The following is a 23,014-nucleotide window of genomic DNA, read 5'->3' on the forward strand; positions in this document are numbered from 1 at the left end:
GGGGGTCGGATGCGGCGTGAGCTCGACTGTAGCTCAGCTCAGCGTTCGCCTGACCGTCAGACGCGCACCGCGTCGACTTTCAGACGTGTCACAAGCCCCGCGGCGACCGGGAGGGCGCGCGTCGTCCTTCGAGCTCGCCGGCAGCGGACCGCACGCCGGCGTCAAAATGGCGTCCAAACGTGTGGGCGGGAAAGGGCGCCGCGCTTCCACTCGGGTCATTACGGTAGCTCCGGAGGAGCAGCGGAGAGGCGGGAGAACCGCGGCACAAGACACCGACCGACGACGGCTTCCAGGCGGCCGCAGCAGCGCCAGCCAGCTAGCCAGCCAGCCAACGCGACACTCACTCGCTCCCTTCGGGCGGCGGCGGCGGCGGGGTGACATGAGCCGCTAGCATGAACGGAGCCGTGTACATTCCGTTCTTCCAGGGCCAGCTCGAGTCCGTCTTGGAGCAGGTGGTCCAGCTGGCCGTCCAGGAGATCAGCTCGACGGTCGGCTCCAGCCTCAACGCGCTGCTCCTGGAGGCCGCCGTCCACGAGCGGGAGAACCGTCGCCTGCGGCTGCGCCTGCAGGCGTGGGAGAGCCGCCGGGCTCACGGCGAGGACCGGGCGGCGGCCGGCGACGACAGCCCGGACGACGCGGGCAGGACGAAACCCGAGCGGCCGGCCACCGGCGGACCCACCGACAGCCGCCGCCTGGAGCAGAGGGGCCGAGTCGCGGGTAGGCGAGCGGCCGTTACACAACGCGACACAACAAGCCGCCGGCTCGTTACGTAACGAAGCTGGCGGACGTTTCAAGGGAACATTGGCAGGCGGACGAGTGCCATGCTAAACAAACACACCGAAAAACGATGGATGACGAGCGCGTCCCAAGATGGCGAAGGGTCACGTGCTCAGTGTGGCGGGGACGTGGCAGGGGCAGCGCAACAAAGGCCAAAGGTCACGAGCGTTCTTTGTTTTCGCGGCCCCTCACTAGCGTTTAGGGCTGGGCCGTTCGCGCCACTTCACTTGTCACAAGCGTTTTTGGGATTTAGCAGCGTCTTAGTTGAAAGCGTGGCCACGCTGGTGAGCACTGCTTAGACTAACAACGTGGCTGCAAACGACAGTCGTTCGCTAGTTCTATTCAGTGTTTTCTTGCGGACTGTTCGAGCCACTTTTCCCCCCAAAAGCGACTAGTGACTTTAAAGCTCTTCTCGCAGCACGGCAGCGCGCCAAGATGACGGCGCCCGGGTGCCTGCCCATATTTGGAAGTGCTGACGTCGCAGCCTACAAGGAAGTCGGAGGCTTTCCCGCTCAGTGGACCGCATCTCTGCAATATGTATTTGTCGTTGGTGAAAAAGAAAGCCCCGGCTTTGCTTATTTTAAGGAGCAGGTGATGCAAGCAGCAAAAAAAAAAAGAAAAAGGGATTGTGTGCATCCCAATACTAATTTCAAGAAAGTGACGAAAACCAACGAAGAAGAACGCGCACGAAGACGTGCATGTGCCCAACGGCGGCGGTGAACAAAAGTGTGTTTTAACTTTGTTCAAATTAATGACCGCTCACCTCAGTGCGACACTTGGAATACGATTATATTGTGCAAAGGAGGCTTTCGCGATGTGTCGAAGTCGATGCGCATCCTCCCGCTGTGAGCCTCAGAAACAATCAAATACGTCTTTGCCAACATCGAAGAGTCTTAACAAGTCAAACGGTCGGTCGCACTCTTGCACTGAGGGTTTTTAGCGTTTCTTTAATTTTTTTAGATGAATTGGATAAATAACATTTTTCAATTTCCATCCCTGTATGATATATTGTCCCAAAAACTGTCACGATAAACGATATATTTTTTTTGAATGCCTCTGAAATGATGAAAAATAAGGCCCGCCCTTATGTTTATTTTGTTTCTTTTAAATCATTGTTGTTACGATTATTGTTGTTGTTATAATTTCCATGCTGTTTTCTCCTATAAATAGTTTTTTTGACTGTGATATGGATCCCCCTGGGTCTGAAATAAAGAATAAAGAGCTGCCAGACTTGCCTGGTTTACATGGAGCCTTCTATTCCGATTATAATCGATTTAAAAGCTCAAAACCGAATTAAAATGCTCCATATGAACACCTCAATCGGAATTAGCAGCCCGAATCCGAAGGAAACTTCATTCGGTTTCACAGAGGTAGAATGTTCCTTTTGCCAAACCCATCAGAAGTAAATTTTCGCCATGTATGCCGTCATTCAAAATAGAGCCAAGAAGAGCTCTATCTGCGCATGCTTCGTAAAAACGTCATCGTTTACGCCCGCCGTAAATATGCCGGCTCCCGACGGAGCTCGTATGTGACGGAGATCTTGTTTTTATATTCTTAAGTTTTTTTTTTTTTTTTTTTTTTTTTTATATAAACTAAACGTATAGAAACACTGCCAACTATTGTTCGGAATAGACGACGGAGATCCGTCTTGATAAAAGACGTGACCTTCACGACGACGCGCGCAGGTCTCGCGGCTGTTCCGAGAATTGCGCATCGTGTAGATCAACTCGCATGTAAACAGTTGACCGGAGATCTTCAATCGGAATGAGGAAGAAAAGTCTCCGGATAAGCTCGGCTACTGTGTGTGGCCGGTCCGCCGAACGAGTAGACGAACGAGCCCTTCACCTGTCAATCAAATATACGTTGCCGTTCCCTGTAGTCAACTATTGGCTGAGATTTTGCTGAATCGACACTTAACGGCCCCGTTGTTGTTTTTGCTGTGTGGCCTTCAGAGCAACTGAAGTGCGCGATGGAGCGCGCTCTGCACTCTGCTCTGTGCCAGCTCAAGAAGATGGTGGAAGCGTCCTTCGACGACCTCCTGCTGGAGATCACCCAGAAGGAGTGCGAGAGGCAGCGGCTACAGGCCCGGCTGGACCGCCGTCGGGCCTCCGCGCGCCGCGAGGCCAGGGACGACCCGGGCTCGTCCGGCGGCTCGGAGGACGCCCGCCGGGAGCCGGCCGACGAGGCGGGCGAGGACGGAACGGGGGGCGTCGTGGACGCGTTGGCACACGAGTGGTGCGGAGACGTCTGGAAGCTCAAAGGGTCGGCTGGAGGGGGCGGGGCGAGCGAGGGACCTGCGCTGACCCTGGGGTCGCCCCCACCGCAGGACCCCCGCTGGACGCCTCTGGAGGACATGGACGTCCTCTCCCCCGACCGGGATGCCGCGCCTGCGCCGCCGCTGAACCCCTCAGGTGAGCGTCGATGTAATCTGTAAACGACGGCAAACGTAGCGTTGTCGAGTTCCGGTAGATCTTTCAGGGGACGCTGAACTGGGGAGTTTCGGAAAGCAGAAATTTGAATACACACGGAGCAGCAACGCATACATACAAACGGCGTCCAACGATGCTTGCAAGCAGCGACGCCTCGAGGTACGAGCGCTGCAAGTTGCCAGTGAGCTCGACTCGCTCGACAGCACGCGGCAGTTTGAGTTTGGCAGATAGTGACCCAGCGATTGCTGCAAAAACAGGCTGCGATCCGTTTCTTGCCACTCCCGCCCGGCTGAAGTTTACTGTCAAACGAAACACAACACAATCACACGTTGTGCATTTCAAGCATCCTCATGAATTTGCCCTAAGGAAAGGCCGCTTATAATGCTAACAAACCATGCAGAACGCCATAGACTGGCTAACAAATAGCATCTATGTGGCGGTGTGATAATGCTTTAAACAACTGACATTTGAACACAAACGGTGCCGCATCACAGGTCAAAAGACAATATAACAATTCTCGCAGGCATATATTGTTTATCCTTGCCCAAAAATTAATTTTCGAGTAGCGGTGACTCTTCTTCGTTTGTGTCTGTATGACAGTTTTACGCTGCCCCCCCCTGTGGCCGAGGCGGGCACACCAGGAGGAGCAGCACAATGAATTAGATTGCAGCATCGACTCATGATGTGTAAACTGTTACATTCTTTACATTCTTTTGAATTGTCTCATGACTTAGTATGTTGTTATGAAATTATTGAGTGCTATAGTCCTTGTTGAAAAAGATTACAAAAATGTTTGATGGCCCTTGGGTTCGTTTCAATGGGGTTTTGTCTGCGTGTTTTGCGGCCCGGCTCACGACGGGTCATCCCGTCCGAACAGGAAGTTGGGGCGTGCGTTCGTCGGCCTCCATGTTGCAGCGCCTGCTGACCGCCTCGCAGCCGGCAGACGACCACGCGAGGGCCGCTCACAAGAAGCCACGGCACGCCGGGGTGACGCCGGCCGGCCGGGGTGCCGAGGAGGAGGAGGAGGAGGAAGAAGGAAAAGACGAGGAAGAGGAGGAGAAAGGGAAGAAGGTACTGTTGCTATGACTCCACTCTGACGCACTTTAGGGTCAAGACACGGACACATTTGAGCGACTCAAATCCGCGTATCATTCATTCTTCCCACTTTCAATTGACAATCATTTATTAACAAAAGAAAAAGGTGACTGATTATTTTGTCATTTGGTTTCTAATATAGCACAAAAAAACTACGAGATTTTTCCTAGTTGAATTTCAGGCTTAGATTGAAAATAGAAAAAACGGGCCGCAGGACTGAGCTTGCTTTGAATATTGAATTGCTCGTGTTTACGTGACCCAGAAGTTGGTTAACGAGCATGAACAAAGATTCAGTAGCTCGTTGATCAGTCGCCTCTAACATACAGCTTTATACGTTTTATACATGCATGGAACTTTTCAAAGATGAGTGGATTTACGAGACGAGACCAGCATTATTAGACAGATCTTTTAAAGACGATTCCAGCAATAAAAGTGTTACATTTCATTCCATCTTGAAAATCGACGCAAATACACCAATTTCCGGCAACTTGTAAATATGAAGTCAGTTGCGGTCAAGATTGGAGGTGCAAAATATTGTTGAATCCGATTTTCAAGCTCCTGTAACGTTCTTGCTCTTTATTCTATTTTCCAAAGGTTCGTATCACCGGAAAGCTTGCTAAACACAACTGACGGCATAAAATTCCAAAGTTAAATTAGAACATTTGGCACTCAAAATATGCATAGCAAAAACACATTAGGTGCAGAGAATGAGGAAACGCTCCATAAATTGTTAAAAATGTATTGTAAGGAGTAAATATAGCATAGTAAAGAGTCATTTGTAGTTTCTGTGACCCCGTACGCTGGAATTCTACAACATTTTTCTTTTGTTTTGAAGGACAGCCAGTGGGGAAAAAGATGTATTCGTCAGAAGATTGAATTGCTGTAAATTCACTATTATTTCTGCTTGAAGTCCTTGCTTGGTTTCAGCCGGTGCTCAACGATCATGTATTTTACGTCAGGCATATTGTTGGGAAGCTAAGGGGTCCTCGCGAAGATGTGTGAATTTTGTCAGACGGCTTTTATTGTTGTGTTTTAACATCGAAGCGTGTCCGCGTTCGTGACGAGGGTCTCGGATAGAACTGTCCGGCTGAGTCATTCCCTATTGCTGCGTTTGTGCCTGCATTGTTCGCTGCGTTTATTTTACGTCAGGCACCTTGTTGGGCAGCTAAAGGGTCCTCTGAAAGACATTTAAAAAGAAATCTTTATTGAACATATTCAGTTTACTAAAAAACAAAGAGTCAGACATCCTTTTTTGTGGCAATTATTGTATTTGTTTACACAGTAATTATTGTATGATTCTTTTCTGCTACCAAAATGCAAAGTAATTTGTTTCGTCATTTTCGGTGCCCCATCAAAGTTGGCCAGCGCGAGAATGTCGTCAGTAGACCCAACGTAGAAAAGATCAAACACTGAAAAATACAGCACGATTCCTCCCCTAGTGGCTTGGGTGAAAAGGAACACAAAAAGCTTTAAAATCATTTCATTCCTGTGGAAGGTTTTTCAGTTTCATATTTTTGATCAAGCCTAGAATGGAAATCTGACAAATCAGGCACTTTTTAATTGGTTGGTTTCTTGACTTCCTGTGTGTGCGCAGAGGAAGAGACGCACCGTTTGGTCAGAGTGCGAGGATTGCGGCCGCAGGTTCAGTCGCGTGTCGCTGCTCAAAGCTCATCGCCAGAGTCACGGCGACGGCGCCGTCGGCGTCTCGCCGTGCCGGTGTTCGCAGTGCGGCAAACGGTTCTCCTCAGCGAGCCGCCTCCACGGCCACTTGCGAGCCAAACACCAGTCGTGAACTCTCCGGCGCACCCCAGGAAACAAACGCCACTTAACGGTACACGTGCGCGCGTGCACGCATGCACACACACACACACACACACACACACACACACACACACACACACACACTAGTTCTGATAAATGTGAAATATGCCAAAAGGGAAAGAAAAATACTTTTTGCTCGAATCACCTGAACCATCATCAATCACAAGTACAGTGAAGCCATGTTTACCACTGGGGATAAATAAGTTCCACACCCACCTGCGATGCGGGAAAATCCGTGTATGTTTGTGTGCGTGTGTGTGCATATAATGTGTGTATATGTACAAGTGGGTACGGAAAGTATTCAGACCCCCTTAAATTTTTCACTCTTTGTTATATTTCAGCCATTTTCTAAAATCATTAATGTACACACATCACGTCATATTGACAGAAAAAAATGGAATTCATTCCTTCTTTCATCTTCCGTTCCGCTTATCAACACGCGGGCCGCGGGCGTGCCGGAGCCTATCCCAGCCGTCTTTGGGCGAGAGGCGGGGTACACCCTGAACCGGTCGCCAGCCCATCGCAGGGCACATAGAAACAAACAACCATTCGCACTCACATTCATACCTACGGGCAATTTAGAGTCTTCAGTGAACCTAGCGTGCATGTTTTTGGGATGTGGGAGGAAAGCGGAGTGCCTGGAGAAAAGCCACGCGGGCACGGGGAGAACTTGCAAACTCCACACGGGTGGGGCCGGGGATTGAACCCCGGTCCTCAAAACTCTGAGGCAGATGTGCTAACCAGTCGCCCACCGTGCCGCCTGCAGATTTATTAAAAAGAAAAACTAAAATGTCACACAGCCATAAGTATTCTGTAGCGTATACGGGTTAAATAGAAATGTAACTAATTTAGGAGAAAAGAAAGGGCTGGAAGCGAGACCTGCGTTACTTCCGGTTTATCGTAATTTTAAATTACAGCGTTATAAATCAAGCTATTTTAGCTATTAAGAGGGGCACCACGTTGCTATTTATGTGTATAAAATTGAAGAAAACCAAGGAGAAACCTTATCAGTCTGGTAATCTGAAGGTTGCTACACTTTATGAAATTGTGATAAGAGTTCTCGACGGCCAGAGGTTTCTTTCCCCGAACCCAAACGCAACAATGCAGGTCGTGAATTTTATGGACAATTTAATGATCTAACATGGGAAATCTACAGGGAGACAACACAGAACAAACAAAGTACAGACGAACATTGGCAAAGGAAACTGACTTGGGATGTGAGATTGGTAGAATGAGCGTGTAGTGAATGCATAGCGCTGGGGATTCCTGTGCTCATTCATTTGAACCCAAATATGCACTCATCTGTACTTTTAGTAGACCGCAATGTTAGACTTAGGTGTCTTGAACACGTTTGAGGCAGGCGGTTCAAGCTTCCGAGTGTTTGGCTGGCCCGGTCCGCATCGGGAACGGGTGGATTTGGCGGAAAGGAAGAAGAAAAAGCAAAAGGAAAAAAGGAGCCCAAAAAGTAGCCCGGGTGTCTCTGCTCGCGAGACGTTCGGAACGGGCGCGTCGTGCCTGCTTCCGTCCCCCCCCGGGTGAGCTTAGGCCCCCCAGAAAGGGTAGCTCGGAGCGCTTGCAGGATGCTCTGCGGTCGGGGATGGTCCGATGTGTCTGACGTCCTGCCTGGGCCAGTCGTCGGCAAGTTGGTCGGGTCAGACAAGGTCTGGCACAGAGAGCGTAGCGCCGGCCTTTTTATGACCGAAGCGAGCCAAAAGGGGGTGCCCCCCCCCGCCCTCCCCTTTCTTTCCTTCCCACCACCAAGGTGTTTATATGGAGCATTTTCATTCACTTTGAGCTTCTAAACCGATTATAATCGAAATAGAAGGCTCCATGTAAACCAGGCTAGCAGCTCTTTATTCTTTATTTCAGACCCAGGGGGATCCATATCACAGTCAAGAAAAACAATTTATTGGAGAAACAAGCACGGAAATGATAATAACAACAATAATAATCATCATAATACTGATTGAAAAGAAATAAAATATGAAATATAATAAGAGCAGGCCTTATTTTTCATCATATCAGAGGCATTAAAAAACAATTGTTTATCGTGATAGTTTTTGGGACAATATATCGTCTTAATGCTAAACGCCATGTTATGGATAACATAAATTAGTATCGATTATCCAGTAATCCGAAATGTAAAGTATTCCTTTGCGCAGGTTCTTTCTCTTTCGCTGTGATGAATAGAAGACTATCTTACAAGATCACTTTGAAGAAAGGAACTGAAGACTGTCGCGCACAGTTTTCCAAAGAAGAGCCAAAGTGTGCTTGCTTCCAGCTGTTTTTGTCACTTCTGGTTGAAGTTTACTGTAAAACTGACATAAAAAACACAATAATTCAATATTTTGTATTGAAAAGCCAAAATGTTCGACCGAACCACATACATCATAACAAAAGTCCACTAGCTTAATGCAAACAGAATTGAATGCGAAACACCATTGGCGGCTTAACTGACGTTAGCATAGATGGAACGGCAGTTCCAATGATTGTTCCAAAACAATTTTCCATTCAACTGATGTCGACTGTCAGTTGCAGTCGCTACGTTTGGAATCGTTCACTTTCAAACTTGAAAATGCTTCGAATTGGCCAATCAAGCGGGTTTACTGTACGACGCGGACGGCAAAAGTTGACGAGCGTCGACGGCAGCAAAGATCGGAAGACGTGAACGCTTACTGGAAGTGACAGCGGACCATTTCGTGCTTGTTTTTGCTTTCCCGCAAATGTCGCACGCACAGGACCTGTGCTGGTCATGTGACCTTGCCAGGATTTAAGAGCGCGGAGGAGGAGGACGTTTGCGTCAAGACGATTATCAAAAGATCTCGGACAGGTCGCCGAGGAGCTCGACATTCCGGGCGTTCCGCTCGTCTCTCAGGATTGTTGTCGTGTTTTTCCTGTTTCCTGTGACTTCCTGGCGTTCCACCTCACACGCGTAGAGACCTCGTTGGAGCGCTTTCCACACACACGCCTTTTGTTACCTCAGTCACATTTCGAGGCGTCGGCAGATGTTTCGAGAACAAACTTGTGATGATCGCTCATCAATGTGAATTAGTTTTCCTTTTATTTTGACTTCTCTTGGCTTTTCCAGAACTTCAGTCGATCTTTTCCTGATGTTTGTAGACAATAGGCGGGCTTTCAAGGTATTCAGGAAACGCTCGTTTATCGCGGGGGTTATGTTCCAGAAACCCCCACAATCATTGAAATCTGCTAAGTAGTGACCAATTATTTATGATGTAAATGTTTCATATGCATTTTGAGGCCTATATGTGATACTTAAGAGAGGTGCAGGTATTTAATTTGTCCACGTGAGGTCACCATCCACAAACTCTAGACAAGCACATGCCTATTAAAGGTGGGTGTGCTCCGCGTGGATGACGTGATCAACAGCTCATGTATGACCAGGCAATTTCTTGCCTTAAGCATTGGCACCGTTCCTCACACTGACAATCCTGGAAGTGTATTCAGTGAAAAGACTTCTGGGAACCCAGATTTCATTGTGGGGATGTTTTTAACTTCAGTACTGTAGTTGTAGAAAATCAAGCTCAACGTTGCTCTTTACTTGCATTTGTTCCTGTTGATATTGTTATGAATGTGTACATTAGCCATTCGTCAGGATAAGGTTGGTATTTGTGAATTTATTTCAGAAAACTGTGGCTTTTTTTAAACAGTGGCTTTCCGATAGTGTTCTTTGTATCCTCAAGCAATCTGGCGACTTACCAAATAGGAGTGTGACTCTGTAAGGTTTCTTGTTCTGTCAAGAATCAGAGGCCAATTGACCTTATGTGAGTCATTGCTGCCACATTCAAATCATTCAGTCATTAAAGCTAACTGTATCAGAGATGTGCAGGTGAGTCACTGCACTACACTGACCTAGAAAAAAAATCTAATGAAATCCTGATGCACTGAATCCACAATAAGTGAACTGCGATATAGCAAGGATGACTGTACTGCAGTTTTAAAGTCGGTTTCGAAACCGCTAAAACTTTCCGTGTGGTATAAGCTGTATTTTTTTTTTTAAGAATATCACATTAACGAGCGCGCTGCCCATCAGTCACTCTTCGACAAAGTCAAGCAAACCATAATATATGACGTGGACGCTGTCTTGAAATGAATGTTTGCAAGCAGCTACGAGCGTTAGCGTGTCTCCAATTGGTGCAAGAAATACTACCGAGGTAGCTGTCTAGCATGGCTAACGTCAGTTTGTTTCTGCTTTTTTATTACTTAACAAAGGAGAAAAGTTGCTGCTCATTTTGTCATAATTAAGTACTTTGAGTTGTACTGCATTTTGATTCTATTAAGCCGTTCTTGTTTGCCTTAGCTGGTTAAACGATGGAAATTGTTATAAACAGTCTTTTAAGATTTGACAAATCCTCGTGTGTACCTGACCTTACCTGTTGAAATGTTAATTACGGCCAGCATTAACCTCAATGTAATATCTTTTGGACCGACACTTCACACACTCAAACCGCAAAAGATAAAATTGAAGCTATTTCACGGTAAAAAGCTTGCAAAAGACTCGAGTCACGCTCCCCAGTCCAATTGGAACTCGCGTGCTGTCTCCATGTCCCGATTCCTCGCCATATTCGTGCTGTCGACAGGCCTGTCATAGATATTGATATGATGTCAAATTGTAATACTGTAATATTATGTCACTCCATGTTTGATGCACAACAAAACTTGTTTGCTTTTGTTGACACCGGTCACGTTGATGCTCAAGGGAAGAAGCGGTGCTCTTCATGTACACACACACACACAAATGGGATTAATGGTGTGTATGTTTTGTAATGTTGCTGAAATGTTTTGTCATTGGATGCAATACTTTTGATACACTTTTTGTATTTGAATGGTGATCATTGATGTAAACTTTTCAATGTTTTAGTTTTGATCAAGAACATCAATAAATGTTGACAAACGAACTACTCTCCCGCATGCTAATGATGCAAAGGTTCAAAAGCTAACAGCCATTTGTGTTGACCGTGAGCAACAGTTGGCTAGCAACGCTTCAGGGGAGGGGAGGGGACGGGGCGGGGGGGTTTCAGTGACATCACTGTGGACCAATGAAGGGACTCAGGACAGCACCGTGTTTGTAAGTACACTTCATGTGTGAGAGGATTTACTCAGTGCTTCACATAGATAAATACAAATTACATAGAAAATACTGAATTGCTACATTTATCAGTTCATACAAGAAAAAATCTAGTAAATTAGCTCATCAAAAACAAAATAGTGTTACTAGAATGCCTGTCTAAACAGGTGTATTTAGCTGCTTAAAAAAAAAAGACTGAAAAGGCAACTCCTCACTCAAATGAAAATGCATTCCACAATTTGGGCTGTATTACCTTCACTTTTTAATTTTGTGTGAGGGACTTGAAGTCAAAAGCAGTCAGCAGACCGCAGTGACCTAGTGGGACAACAAAACGAACCACAACCCCCAATGGGAGCCTGAACGTTGAAGGCTCTGCAAGAGACTGCTAACATTTTGCATTAAATCCGAAAATGAAAACGGAGTGATGTGTCTCAAGCGACGAGATCGTCACGTTCTCATCTAACTGGCGTCACGCTAATCAAGGCTTGAAGTTTGGGAGCTTGTCCAGTTATTCTCAAAGGGTGGTATGCTGGGGGAAAAAAGTGCTCCATTTTCAGTTGCACATGATTAAAAAGTGGTAAACTGATATCATACCTATCTACCATATATTTTATATTTCTTTATTATTCAGCAAGCAATCGGTAACCTTTACTAGAGGTGACCTTCATTGCACAGCTACATCGAAAAGCTGAATGGCAAAATTCCATCAGGCATTTGATTATACAGAGAGACCGATACGGTTTTTCCAGGCCGATACCGAAACAGTCCAGGAGGCCGAGAACCCATATATTCAGTTGCTGGACAAGGGAAAATGTTGGTGAAGTAATTTTCCCGTTTTCATCAAATGAAAGTTAACACCTTTTAATCACGTGCAACTGTTGTACATTAGAATTTTTTTTTTCAGTTTGTATGTGGGCTCCCTCTAGTGGTAGGCGATTGAATCACTGAATTAAATGTTCAAATGTTACAGTGGCTTCAACTTTTTTTAAATCCATTGCAGTATGTTTAACTACAGTTCAGTTGTATTTAACGTAAGTGTAACATGTAAAACAATTACATTTAAATTCCATTTCTGTTTTCAAACATTTAGGGTTTAGATTTATTTTTTATTTTTTTACTTTTTGTAATTTAATTTTCTCATACTGAAACTGCACAATGATAAGAAATATACTTTGTTGTCATTCCGATGGTACCGCGAGAGCTGAGTATTTTTTTAGGTGGTGGTTAAAGCTGCTCCATTTATTTTCATCACACCAAGTTCAACTTTAACCTCGTGTGATGACGTCATCACGGGTGCACATGATCAATATCGATAAGTTGTCATGTGACTTGCTGGATCGATTCGGTGGTGAAAGTGGCGGTTACCATGGTTACCATGGTGCCTGATTCGCCGGACGGAGGCCAGCCGGGAAGGAGGAGAGAAGACGGCGAGGAGGAGGAGAAACGAGGAGGCGGAGGAGGAGGGAGGAATTCGCTACTGTTCGAGGGGAGGAGAGGCCGAGGTGGACGTGGCGGGTCCGCCGGAGTTGGCCACAAGTCGCGGCCAGTGGAGCCGAAGCAGCCATGACGCGCAACGCCCGCAGGTAACGACCCACCGCCGCCGCGAGCAGGCCGTCAGTAGGCCCACGTAGCCGGCCCGCCGCTGGCCAACCGCCGGCAGGCCGCCTCGGCTCCTCCGCATTCTCTTCTTTCCACATCCATATCGCCGTCGTCTTCTGACGCGCTTTGGCCGCAGCTGTCAGCCGCCCACTCGGCGTGTTTAATGCGACAATAAGCGCGCGGGGCGCGAACCGGGTGTCCCCCTTTCGGCCCCCTTCGGTCGGCGCGCTTCTTCCCGCTCTCGCTCGCCACTTTCTCCGGGATGCTAAGGCTAGCTCATAGTTAGCCTAGCTTAGCTTAGCATCCAAACAAGATGGCCACCGGTGAGCTGCTTAACACTTTCCGCCGCTCTCATTGTGCTCGGCCAAAGCGACTTTTTGTGTCTCCTCCTCTTCCCTTTTGTCGCCTTGAATAAAAAGTCTCGAAGTGTGTGACAAAAAAGTCCCCCAAAAGAGTGTCACACGGTCCGAGCAGTCTGCGCGGAGCCGCCATGTTCTGCTCCTCTTCAGGCCGCATTCCGGCACTCGCTCGGCGGATTCGCGTGGCGACTTTTTGGACGACAAGTCGAAGCCCAACTTGACAGCTGCCGCTTCTCGTTAGAGTAGCAAAAAACCCTGGCACTGATTCGGAACGTTTTTCATGAAACGGCCCACAGTGACCGATGGGGGTGTCAAGTTTTTCATTGGATGTATTTGCTACTCGTAGTGTTGTGCTCCAGACCGAGATTTGCCTGAGACCAGAACTCGGCGAGACCGACACAAGATCAAAACTTTTAGGAGTCGAGACAAGAGTCCAGACCCAGACCGTGACAAGACCAAGACAATAAAAATCCATTTTAAAAACCATGACAACCTTGAACAGTTAAAGAGCATTTTTTTTTCTTGTATTTTAATTATCTTTTAAATACATTTGACAGTGTCCCACAGTCACAACACCGCAAAGGTTTTAGTCATTATGATGGGGGAGTATTACTAACATATTATTATTATTATTATTATTATTATTTTGTTTTGGGACCAAGTGCTTCTCCTTATTATCGCGTTAATGAAGTTGAAGAAAAGCAGACCAGGGATGATCTCAATCAGTCTCAACGGGAAATCCCGAATTGGGCCAGACTGAGACAAGACCAAGATTTTTGGGAGTTGAGTCCGAGACAAGACCGAGACCTTCTAGAAATGGAATATTACGTAACAATTGAAACAATTCAAATGATTTTTAATGTAGAAATTGATTTGCCCAATGAAAAGTATTTTCCCAAATCTTATCATGTATGAGTATATGACTAAGTTGACGTATCTACCATATATTTTTTAGATGTACAAGTCCTAGCTCACCTAATGATTCTGCAAGCAATAGGTGGCGCTCTGAGTTTCAGTTTCTGAACGTGCAAGTGACATTAGCCATGCTAGTGGACATGCTAATCAATGTACAACATTAGCAATTCTAGTCAAAATGCTAATCAACATCGAGCATTGGCCATGCAAATCGACATACGTCATGAGCCATACTAGTCAATGTGCAAGTCAATGTACAACACTGGTCACGCTACACAACATGCTAATCAATTAACGTCATTAGCTATGCCAGTCAACGTGCTAAACAGCGTATAGCCATACTAGTTTGGGTATTGTTAAGAACTTCACAATTCAATTAGATTTTGTTCTTTTATGTTACGATTCAATTTTGTTTTGTTTAGGTTGTGATCTGATTGGCTATTGATTTATAAGCTTTGATATCAAATCAGTAAGCTAGAAACATTTATTTTCATGTCCATGTGATCATATTTGGTATGTACCTTCACGCTTTTGAGGAATGAAACATGAAAATAAACATTTGCACAATAATATTTGGTCAAATGTAGTACATAAAAAAAGCACGACAATACTGTATGAACTGAAAAATGAAAGTGCATTGTAAACACAAATAATATTTATTTCCTCCTGGAAATCATGATGGAATATAAAAATTCTGCCTGGCACAGCTGACAAAAGACCTTACTTTTGTTTATTGCCTGTGTTTCAGATTTATACGGGAATCCCAAGTGACCCGAAACATCAGATTTAAAAGTTGAGGGTGCTGGTTTCACACCGCTGCTGCTTGCTTTGGTCACCATTTTGTTGAGTTTTGGTCGAGTGTGGCCTTCCTCCCGACAACACGAATCAAATGCAAAGCGCCCCCAGTGGCCATTTGAAGTGTTCACTTTTGGGATGGCTCAAAAGCAGACGTCAAATTGTCACGACAATAAAGAGGATTCTTCTTCTAATCAACGTACGTTAGCCACAGTGGTCAACATTAGGGCTCGACGGATTAATCAACCAGCTGATGTAATCCCCTTTTCAATTTGGTCTTTTTTTTTTTTTTTTTTTTAATAAACAGATTAACACGTTACAAGTAATGTGACAAGATTTGCCATAAATGACAATCAGTCAAAATTCAGTCTGGTTGGAAAGACCACTTCATTCAAATTCAGAATCAAATTTTTTTGCCAACTATGTCCAAAAAACACACAAGGAATTCGTCTCCGGTTGTCTCGGAGCCGCTCGAGTACGACAACAGACGGTCAATTGACAGAGAACGCTTTGGAGACAGAAAGACATTGAGAAAAACAGTCACTGAGCAATAAAGGGTTGATAGTTATCTAGTAATGCCGGTATAATTATTCTTTTTTTTTTTTTTTTTTTTTTTTGCCAATTGTGCAAAAAGATGCAGAGTCCTCTAGCACTTGGAGCAGTTCAAATGATTCATATTGCAATAGTCCGGTGCAAGGAGCATTGTGCAAAGGGCGCCGAGACTTCAAGGAGTGTATGCGGTTTAAAGTGACTCGTAGCGCGATCATCTGGGAAAATGTCGATTGTGCAAATGTTGCAGATACTCCTCAGTCAGTGGGCAAGTGGGGCAGATGCTACTCTGGCATGAGTGGCCAGTATTGGTCAACCACAGACATGCAAATAGTGCAGCGTGGCGAGACGACTGCAGTGAGTGCACGAGTCGTGTAGACAAAAAATTGCCAGCATGTTGCAATGGAATTGTAGGTTAGCTGTTTAAGAAGTCGATGGCAAGAGGGAAGAAGCTGTCGGAATGTCTGCTCGTTCTAGTTTGCGTCGATCGGTAGCGCCGACCTGAGGGAAGGAGCCGGAAGAGCCGGCGTGCGGAGGGTCCGAGAGGATTTTGCACGCTCTTGTCTTAGTTCTGGCAGCGTGCGAGTCCTCGAGGGTGGGTAGGGGGGTACCGACAATCCTTTCAGCAGTTTCGATTGTCCGCCGCAGTCGGAGTTTGTCCTTTTTTGTAGCGGCGCCGAACCAGACCGTGATGGAAGAACACAGGACCGATTCGATGACCGCTGTGTAGAACTGCCTCAGCGTGTTCGGCTCCGGGTCGCGTCGGCCGCACCGCAGCTCCGGCCGCTCCGCCTCCTGTCGATACGCGGACTCGTCACCGTCCTCGATGAGGCCGATGACGGCGGTGTCATCTGCAAACTTCAGGAGCTTGAGAGTCGGGTGCGGTCGTTCGTGTAGAGAGAGAAGAGCAGCGGAGAGAGGACACGACCTCGGGGCGCCCCGGTGCTGATGCTGCGTGCGGATGAGGTGGCCTCCCCCGGCCTGACCTGCTGCGTCCTGCCCGTCAGGAAGCTGTAAATCCGCTGGCAGGTGGCAGGCGAGACGCTGAGTTGGAGAAGCTTGGAAGAAACTGACTCTTTTTTTGTCAACGTCTTCACGTCTCCAAAGTGTTCTCTGTCAATTGACCGTCTGTTGTCGTACTCGAGCGGCTCCGACTACCGGAGACAAATTCCTTGTGTGTTTTTTTGGACATACTTGGAAAATAAAGATGATTCTGATTCTGAAACGAGTTGAGCGATGATTGAACGCTGAGCAGAAATCCACGAACAGGATCCTCGCGTAGTACAACGCAGAAAGAATTTTGAGAATTAGATGATGGGTTCTGGAGCATTTGGATTTTTTTTTGGGTGATTATTCCCTTCAGACTTTGTCTCTTCTTCTTCTTGTGTACGTGGGAGGGGGTGGGGGCTTGTGTGATATCACCAATAAAAAAAATCGGGTCCAAAAACGGCTTCAAGTTAGAGTAAAACAGTAAAATGTGATTCTTTTTCAACATACAATATCTCCTCAATCTTTGGTTTCGTCTGCTACTCGTGAGAGCCCTTCTCCGACCGGCTGGCAAGTTTCACTTCAAAATATCCACCAATCGCATGTATGGGCTGAATTAATAATAAATAGCGGAATCGGCCTAAAAAAAATCCATATTTCTCGGGGCCGAGTCGGCACGTCACGTCGAAGTGGCGACGAGGCGGGCGTGTAGCGCTTCTGCATCCCTCCTGCCGCTAACTGTTGCGTACGTGTCGTGTGCCCAGGCCGCTCCCGGTACGGCGCGGGCGCTGACGTCGGGTCGGCAGACGAAAGCCGCCGGCCTCGGTTCCTCCCGTCGGCGGCCGTCTCTGATCGGCGTCCGGAACGGAGGTCCCGGGGGCGGGGCGAACGGACGGAGCTCCGCCCCTCACCATGACGGACTCGGAGGCCGAGTGTTTGAGTCTGAGCCTGGCCTCGGAGGGCGGCTCGCCTCCGGCCCCCCTGGACCCGGGCGGCCCCCCCTCGCTGGCCCTCCTCTCGGCGGACGGTCCCGCGCCCACGCTCTGCTCCCTGGCGGCGGAGGTGGCCGAGCCGCTCGTCATGTTGCCGTGCGTCAAGAGCGAGCCCGAGGACCTGGAGGACCTGGAGCGCCTGGAGCCCATCCGCACCGTGGACCTGTCCGAGATCCAGCCGCTGTCCACCGCCGAGCTGGGCCGGGAGCAGATCAAGATGGAGATCAGCGGCCTGGACTACATCAAGGCGGAGCACCACCTGGACCACCACCTGGACCCCTTCCGGCACGCCGACGACATGGACTACAAGTCGCACTACGAGACCAGCTGTGTGTTTGACTACATCTCCCAGGTACACATTCGTATGTCTCGCCCAAAATGGGCTGTTTTATTTCTTTGGGGTGAAATTTGAGGATGACCCTAATGTGCACTCTAACCTTTACGAGAGGTGAGCTTCATTGCACAACTCCATGGAAAAGCTGAATGGCAAAATTCACATCAAGCAATTTTTTATAGTGAGAGACCGATACGATTTTTCCGGTACGATACCGAAACCGATGATTTGTCGTCGAGGAGGCCGAGAACCCATATTTGGAGCCGATATTCAGTTGCTGTAAAAGGGTAAATGTGGCTGTCAAAATTTGGAATAATACAAATTACAACACATATGTTTGTTAAACAGTATTAAAAAAAAAAAAAAGACAATCTTGATTAGTAAAATTCCCACGCTCAGCCACATGACTCATAAAGAATGAAAAATGCAAAATTCAACAAAGAAATGAATAGCTCCCTAAAATTTTCGCCAGTAAATAAGTTTCCAAAATTTCAGTACTATCATTGAAATGTTAATCTTGGGCCAAAAGAAAAAGTGCGGTGAGTTCCCAGGCTCAGCAACAAAATATAGATAAATACATTTGTATCCTGAAGTTTACCCAGTTTTAAATCGATCTCTTATCAGATGTCAGATTAAAATTAGGCTTTACACGATCAGGATTTTTGGGGCCGATCAGCAAGTTTAAAAAAAAAAAAAAAAAAAAAAAAAAAGAAACGATAACCAATCACCGATCCGATCACAAGACGGAGCAATGTGTCTATTTACATGACTTGTTCATTTATTGTCTACACTTGTGTACGGTATACTGCATCCATCCATCTTCTGTAGCGCTTCTCCTCACAAGGGTTGCGGGCGTGCCGGAGCCAATGATTCTCGAGCATTTTCGACAAAAGTTAAAACACCAATGACCTCTAGGGGGCATTCAAGGATTGGCCACTGGCAGAAGTTTAGGTCAAATCAACGTTACTACTGACAGAAATAACGGGTGCCGACTTACTGTAATTGAACGACTTTATTGCAATGAAATGACTTTCATAAATACTGTTAATGCGACTTATGACATGAAAGCCGATCTGCATGAAATGCAAATTATCGGCCGATACCGATAACATCGATCAGATCGGCGTAAAGTCGAATTAAAACAAAAGAAGGCAGATGCCGATATGCACCGAAATGCCAAATATCGGCATAATCGGTCCGGCTGAAAAGATAACGAAAGACTAATTCCATTTTGTATCGTTTCAAATAAATGAAGTGGCCCAATTAGTCAGTGAAATAAATAAATTCATTCCGTAATTGCAAATCCATTAGACTGAACCCACTTTAGGAAAAAAAAACAATTCGAGGACTGTCGATAACGCCGATGCTTCGATGAGAACGGAGCGGCCCGTACTTCGCCCACGCCGCAACGTCGGAACGGGAACATGTAAGACCGCAGTCGGTATTGGGAACGTCGAAGGACAAATGGTAGTTTTACGCGAGTCACGGCTTTGGTCCGACGGCGCCGACGAGCGCGAACTTCGCGGAGCGAGTCGGGCTGACGCGTCGGTCGCGAAGTGGCGAGTTTCGCTTCCCGAATTGTTTGACCAAAGTGGGCCTGTTTGCGGCAGGTGAGCGACACGCTGGACTACATCAAGTCGGACCACCACGTGGACCTGCAGTGTTACTACGCCGCGGAGCTGGGCGAGTCGGACCCGGCGGCGGCGGCGGCGCATCCGGCGCCTCCGCACAACGCTCTGGAGTCCATCCACATGGCCGAGCTGCGCAGCGAGCTCAACAAGCTGCGACCCGACTCGCTGCTGCTGCTGGACGGGATGGCCAAGCCCGAAGCCGACTTCCCGTACCAGGCGGCGCCGGCCCCGGAGGGCAAGGCGGCCGCGGCGGCGGCGGGCTCGGTCAAGAGCCCGACGGTGAGGAAGCCGCGCAACATGCAGGGCGAGAAGCCCTTCTCGTGCACGCAGTGCGGCAAAAACTTCAGCACGCTGGGCAACCTGAAGACGCACCAGCGCATCCACACGGGCGAGCGGCCGTACTCGTGCGCTCAGTGCGGCAAGAGCTTCGGCCAGGCCGGCAACCTCAAACGCCACCAGCTCATCCACACGGGCCAGAAGCCCTACGTGTGCGCCCACTGCCCCAAAGGCTTCACCAAGGCCGACGACCTGCGCGCCCACCAGCGGTTGCACACGGGCGAGCGGCCCTTCGCCTGCCAGGTCTGCGCCAAGACCTTCGGCCAGGCCAAGGAGCTCAAGGCGCACCGGCTGAGCCACGCCGGCGAGCGGCCCTTCTGCTGCCCGCACTGCGGCAAGAGCTTCGGCAAGGAGGCGGCGTACCGCGACCACCTGCGGGCGCACGACGCCGACGGCGGCCCGGCCAAACCGTTCGCCTGTTCGCACTGCGCCAAGACATTCGGCAACGCCGCCGTGCTCAAGACCCACGAGAAGATCCACTCGGGCGAGCGGCCCTTCGGCTGCGCGCAGTGCGGCAAAAGCTTCGGGCGCCTCGGACACCTCAAGGCGCACCAGCACGTGCACACGGGCGAGCGGCCGCACACCTGCGCGCGCTGCGGCAAGACCTTCAGCCAGTCGGGCCACCTCAAGGCGCACCAGCAGATCCACAAGCGGGAGCGCGCCGACACCGAGGGCCGCTAGACGAGCGGGCAGAATGCCTGTTTTTTGTTGTTGTTTGTTTGTTTTTTTCGTTTTACGTATAGCCGCCTCTTTGTTACCTTTCGGCGCCTTTCCCATCGTTCTGTCGACGGCTCTTTTCGTGTGTGCGTCGGGGTGTCTGTGAAGGCCATTAGAGCGCTTATCCCTCATCCTCGCTATCCAGCACCGGGTCCGTGTCGTAGTACGTTCCTTGGGACGTACATTGGGCGGGAGGGACCGAGCCCCGCCGCAAATAGCCACATTCAGCGAGTAATCGGCGTCCCCCCAAAAGTTTGCAATTGTCTGTTGACACCAAACCACAAATGTCTTAATCTGTGCTTCTCAGTGCTACTGAAAAATGTGCTTTCACGATGACCCCCAAAACGCATTAGCATCGGACATCCAAGTGTTAATCAATAGGAGACAAATGTTTTTATTCCTCCCGAGTACAGCAGAACCTCGGGTTACGGATTCAATTTGTTCCGTGACATGGTTCTTACACCAAAACGTTCACAAGCAGAGGTCATGTTTCACATTGAAATGAGAGGAAAAGCAATGAATCCGTTCCAGCCGCAGAACTTCTTTGGAGCGTTGTGTGCTCAACAGGAAATTCTGTTCAATATCGAACTTTGTACTAGTGGCACGAGTAGCAGGAAAAAACGGTACTAGTAAGACACAGTCGTTCTACTAGTGTGCTGACTCATCATCCCAGTGAGGACGAGGCGCGTACTAGTACACGGGCTTAAGCTGGATAGCCGTGATGTGGAACAAACGCTCAAGCCGCTACAATCGTGCGTGTAGCGTGGTGCTAGCAAACATTTGCTCGCGTCACGTCGTTACATGCTAGTCTGTCTACTTTTCTATATTTATACGCATCTCTCTCTCTCTCTCTCTCTCATATATGGACTTGTACATGCAGTGGAGCGTTTGTGTGGAAAGAATGTGGGAAATTTCCATTTCCAATGGACAAGTTTCTTGAGATTTCAACCTGTTTACACGGATGGCGTCGGTCGTCATGACGACGACAACATTCCAACAGTTTCCTTTGACGTTTTGCTTCACATTCCCGTGTGTGCGCGTGTGAGACAGCGCCCCCTGCTGGCTGATTGGAGCTTTCTCCTTTGTGTCGCGAAGGCCTGAATGAGGTTTGCTTTTGCTTTGGCTTTTGCTTTGGCTTTTGCTTTTGCTTTTTCTTTTTCTATTTAGCCGACAAAGATTACAGGTTAATCATCTCTTCTTCGTCTTCTGTTTTTATCTATGACACACGCAAGTTTTGTACCTGTCTTTTATGGTCACATGACTTAATGGAAACAAAACCATTTCTTGTACTGCCAATCAAATATAAAAAGTAAACCTTGTCTTTTTGTCTTTGCACGAGTAATCTAATGTGTTTCAAACACCTCTCAGGGGTAATCGATGACTTATTCGATGACGTTTCCTCCTGTCAAATAAGCGAGGTGACGTCAGCTGTCACTCACCCTCGGCAGCGCCACCCACGTGTTTCTGGCCCCGCCCCTCCCTCGACCGCCTTTTGATCTCGAGCATCCTTGCAAACGCACGTTTCGCCTGCAGGGGGCGATCTAGGGAGCCATTCCTTGAGCAGCGTGCGGCACAGTTGCAAGAAAAGGTGTACGCGTTGAGTTTCCGCACGACGACAGACGAACGCGGTTTGCGTAAGCTAATGCTAAAGCTAACAAATCCGTTTTTTACTGGGCACAAGTTGAAAACATTCGCAATGCCGGACGGGGGAAACAAAGTCAAACCCGTCGGCTAGCGACTTCTCCGAGAGCCGATCGGGGCCTACCTCGAGTCCTGTCGGTGTGACGAGATCGCAGGTGTTGGTTAAAGAAACCAAAAAAAAAACAGTTTTGAGTTTGTCATGAAGCATTGCCTCGTGCACAAAAGCTCAGAAGCCCCCGAACTACAAATTGTTCATTCGCATGAAGCTGGAAAGGCTGACAAAAGATTGTCTAGAAATGGTGACCGTGCTCTCCCTCGGAGTGGCCGTCCTGTAAAGAACGACGACAACAGAACAGAATCCGAGCGTGTCGGCGAAACGCTTCGAGAAATGTATGGCCCGTGGTAACGGGGTCGCTGACGTGACGCCTGTTCGAAAAATAACTCGCCGGTGATGTGATGAGATGTCGTGATTTCCACCGAATGTTGTCATTTGAAAATGTAAACACTGGCAGAACTAGTGTTGCGAATTGATATTTATGTTTCCCACCTTATTCAATTGTTGGTAATTTATCAGAAATCGCTAACATGATCAGCGTCTTCACATCCATTTTCTCTTTCGCTGATCCACACTGGGGTTCCAGTATTAATAATGATTAACTAGCATACCAAAATGGACCATTGCAGCCGCGGCCCAATGGTTAAGATCATCGCCTGCCGCCGTCGGGGACCTAGGTTCGAGACCCCGACCGGACAGTCCGCCGACATCCCACGGCTGCGGTGTCCTTGAGCGAGACACCGATACCCCGAAATACTCCTCCAGTGTGTTCCACTAACACTAACGTGTATGTGTTCACCGTGATGGCTCAAATGCAGAGAATGCGTGCATGTTCGTGACAATAAAAGCCGATTCTTCTTCTTCTTCTTCTTCTTGAAGGTAACTGGAGCAAAATT

General features: G+C 48.0%; 2 protein-coding genes across 3 annotated transcripts; both read left to right on the plus strand.

The window, feature by feature from the left end:
* Positions 1 to 11,038, plus strand: si:dkeyp-113d7.10 (uncharacterized). 2 transcript variants are annotated; one of them, XM_061700136.1, is made up of 5 exons: positions 1 to 717; positions 2,730 to 3,188; positions 4,084 to 4,277; positions 5,896 to 6,132; positions 8,285 to 11,038. In XM_061700136.1, the coding sequence occupies exons 1-4, from the start codon at positions 393 to 395 to the stop codon at positions 6,091 to 6,093; spliced, it is 1,176 nt and encodes a 391-aa protein (XP_061556120.1). In that variant the 5' UTR covers positions 1 to 392; the 3' UTR covers positions 6,094 to 6,132; positions 8,285 to 11,038. The 2 variants fall into 2 exon arrangements, with proteins under 2 accessions (XP_061556120.1, XP_061556119.1); XM_061700135.1 differs by having other exon boundaries at positions 5,896 to 11,038.
* A 1,448-nt stretch (positions 11,039 to 12,486) lies between these two features.
* On the plus strand, positions 12,487 to 21,741 carry si:dkeyp-113d7.1 (uncharacterized protein LOC407709 homolog). Its single transcript, XM_061700117.1, has 3 exons — positions 12,487 to 12,791; positions 17,177 to 17,756; positions 19,349 to 21,741. The coding sequence occupies exons 2-3, from the start codon at positions 17,325 to 17,327 to the stop codon at positions 20,384 to 20,386; spliced, it is 1,470 nt and encodes a 489-aa protein (XP_061556101.1). The 5' UTR covers positions 12,487 to 12,791; positions 17,177 to 17,324; the 3' UTR covers positions 20,387 to 21,741.
* Positions 21,742 to 23,014: the final 1,273 nt, after the last annotated feature.

Source organism: Phycodurus eques, chromosome 16 (genome assembly GCF_024500275.1).
Source record: "Phycodurus eques isolate BA_2022a chromosome 16, UOR_Pequ_1.1, whole genome shotgun sequence".
NCBI classification, from domain to species: Eukaryota; Metazoa; Chordata; class Actinopteri; order Syngnathiformes; family Syngnathidae; genus Phycodurus; species Phycodurus eques.

What these genes read in the sequence shown, in the direction of transcription:
- si:dkeyp-113d7.10 (XM_061700135.1), top strand. Translation starts at nt 393, where the DNA reads ATGAACGGAGCCGTGTACATTCCGTTCTTCCAGGGCCAGCTCGAGTCC. An exon ending in GCCGCCGCTGAACCCCTCAG is followed by an intron (nt 3,189 to 4,083) that starts GTGAGCGTCGAT and finishes CCGTCCGAACAG; the next exon opens with GAAGTTGGGGCGTGCGTTCG. An exon ending in AGGAGGAGAAAGGGAAGAAG is followed by an intron (nt 4,278 to 5,895) that starts GTACTGTTGCTA and finishes GTGTGTGCGCAG; the next exon opens with AGGAAGAGACGCACCGTTTG.
- si:dkeyp-113d7.1 (XM_061700117.1), top strand. Translation starts at nt 17,325, where the DNA reads ATGACGGACTCGGAGGCCGAGTGTTTGAGTCTGAGCCTGGCCTCGGAG. An exon ending in TGTTTGACTACATCTCCCAG is followed by an intron (nt 17,757 to 19,348) that starts GTACACATTCGT and finishes TGTTTGCGGCAG; the next exon opens with GTGAGCGACACGCTGGACTA.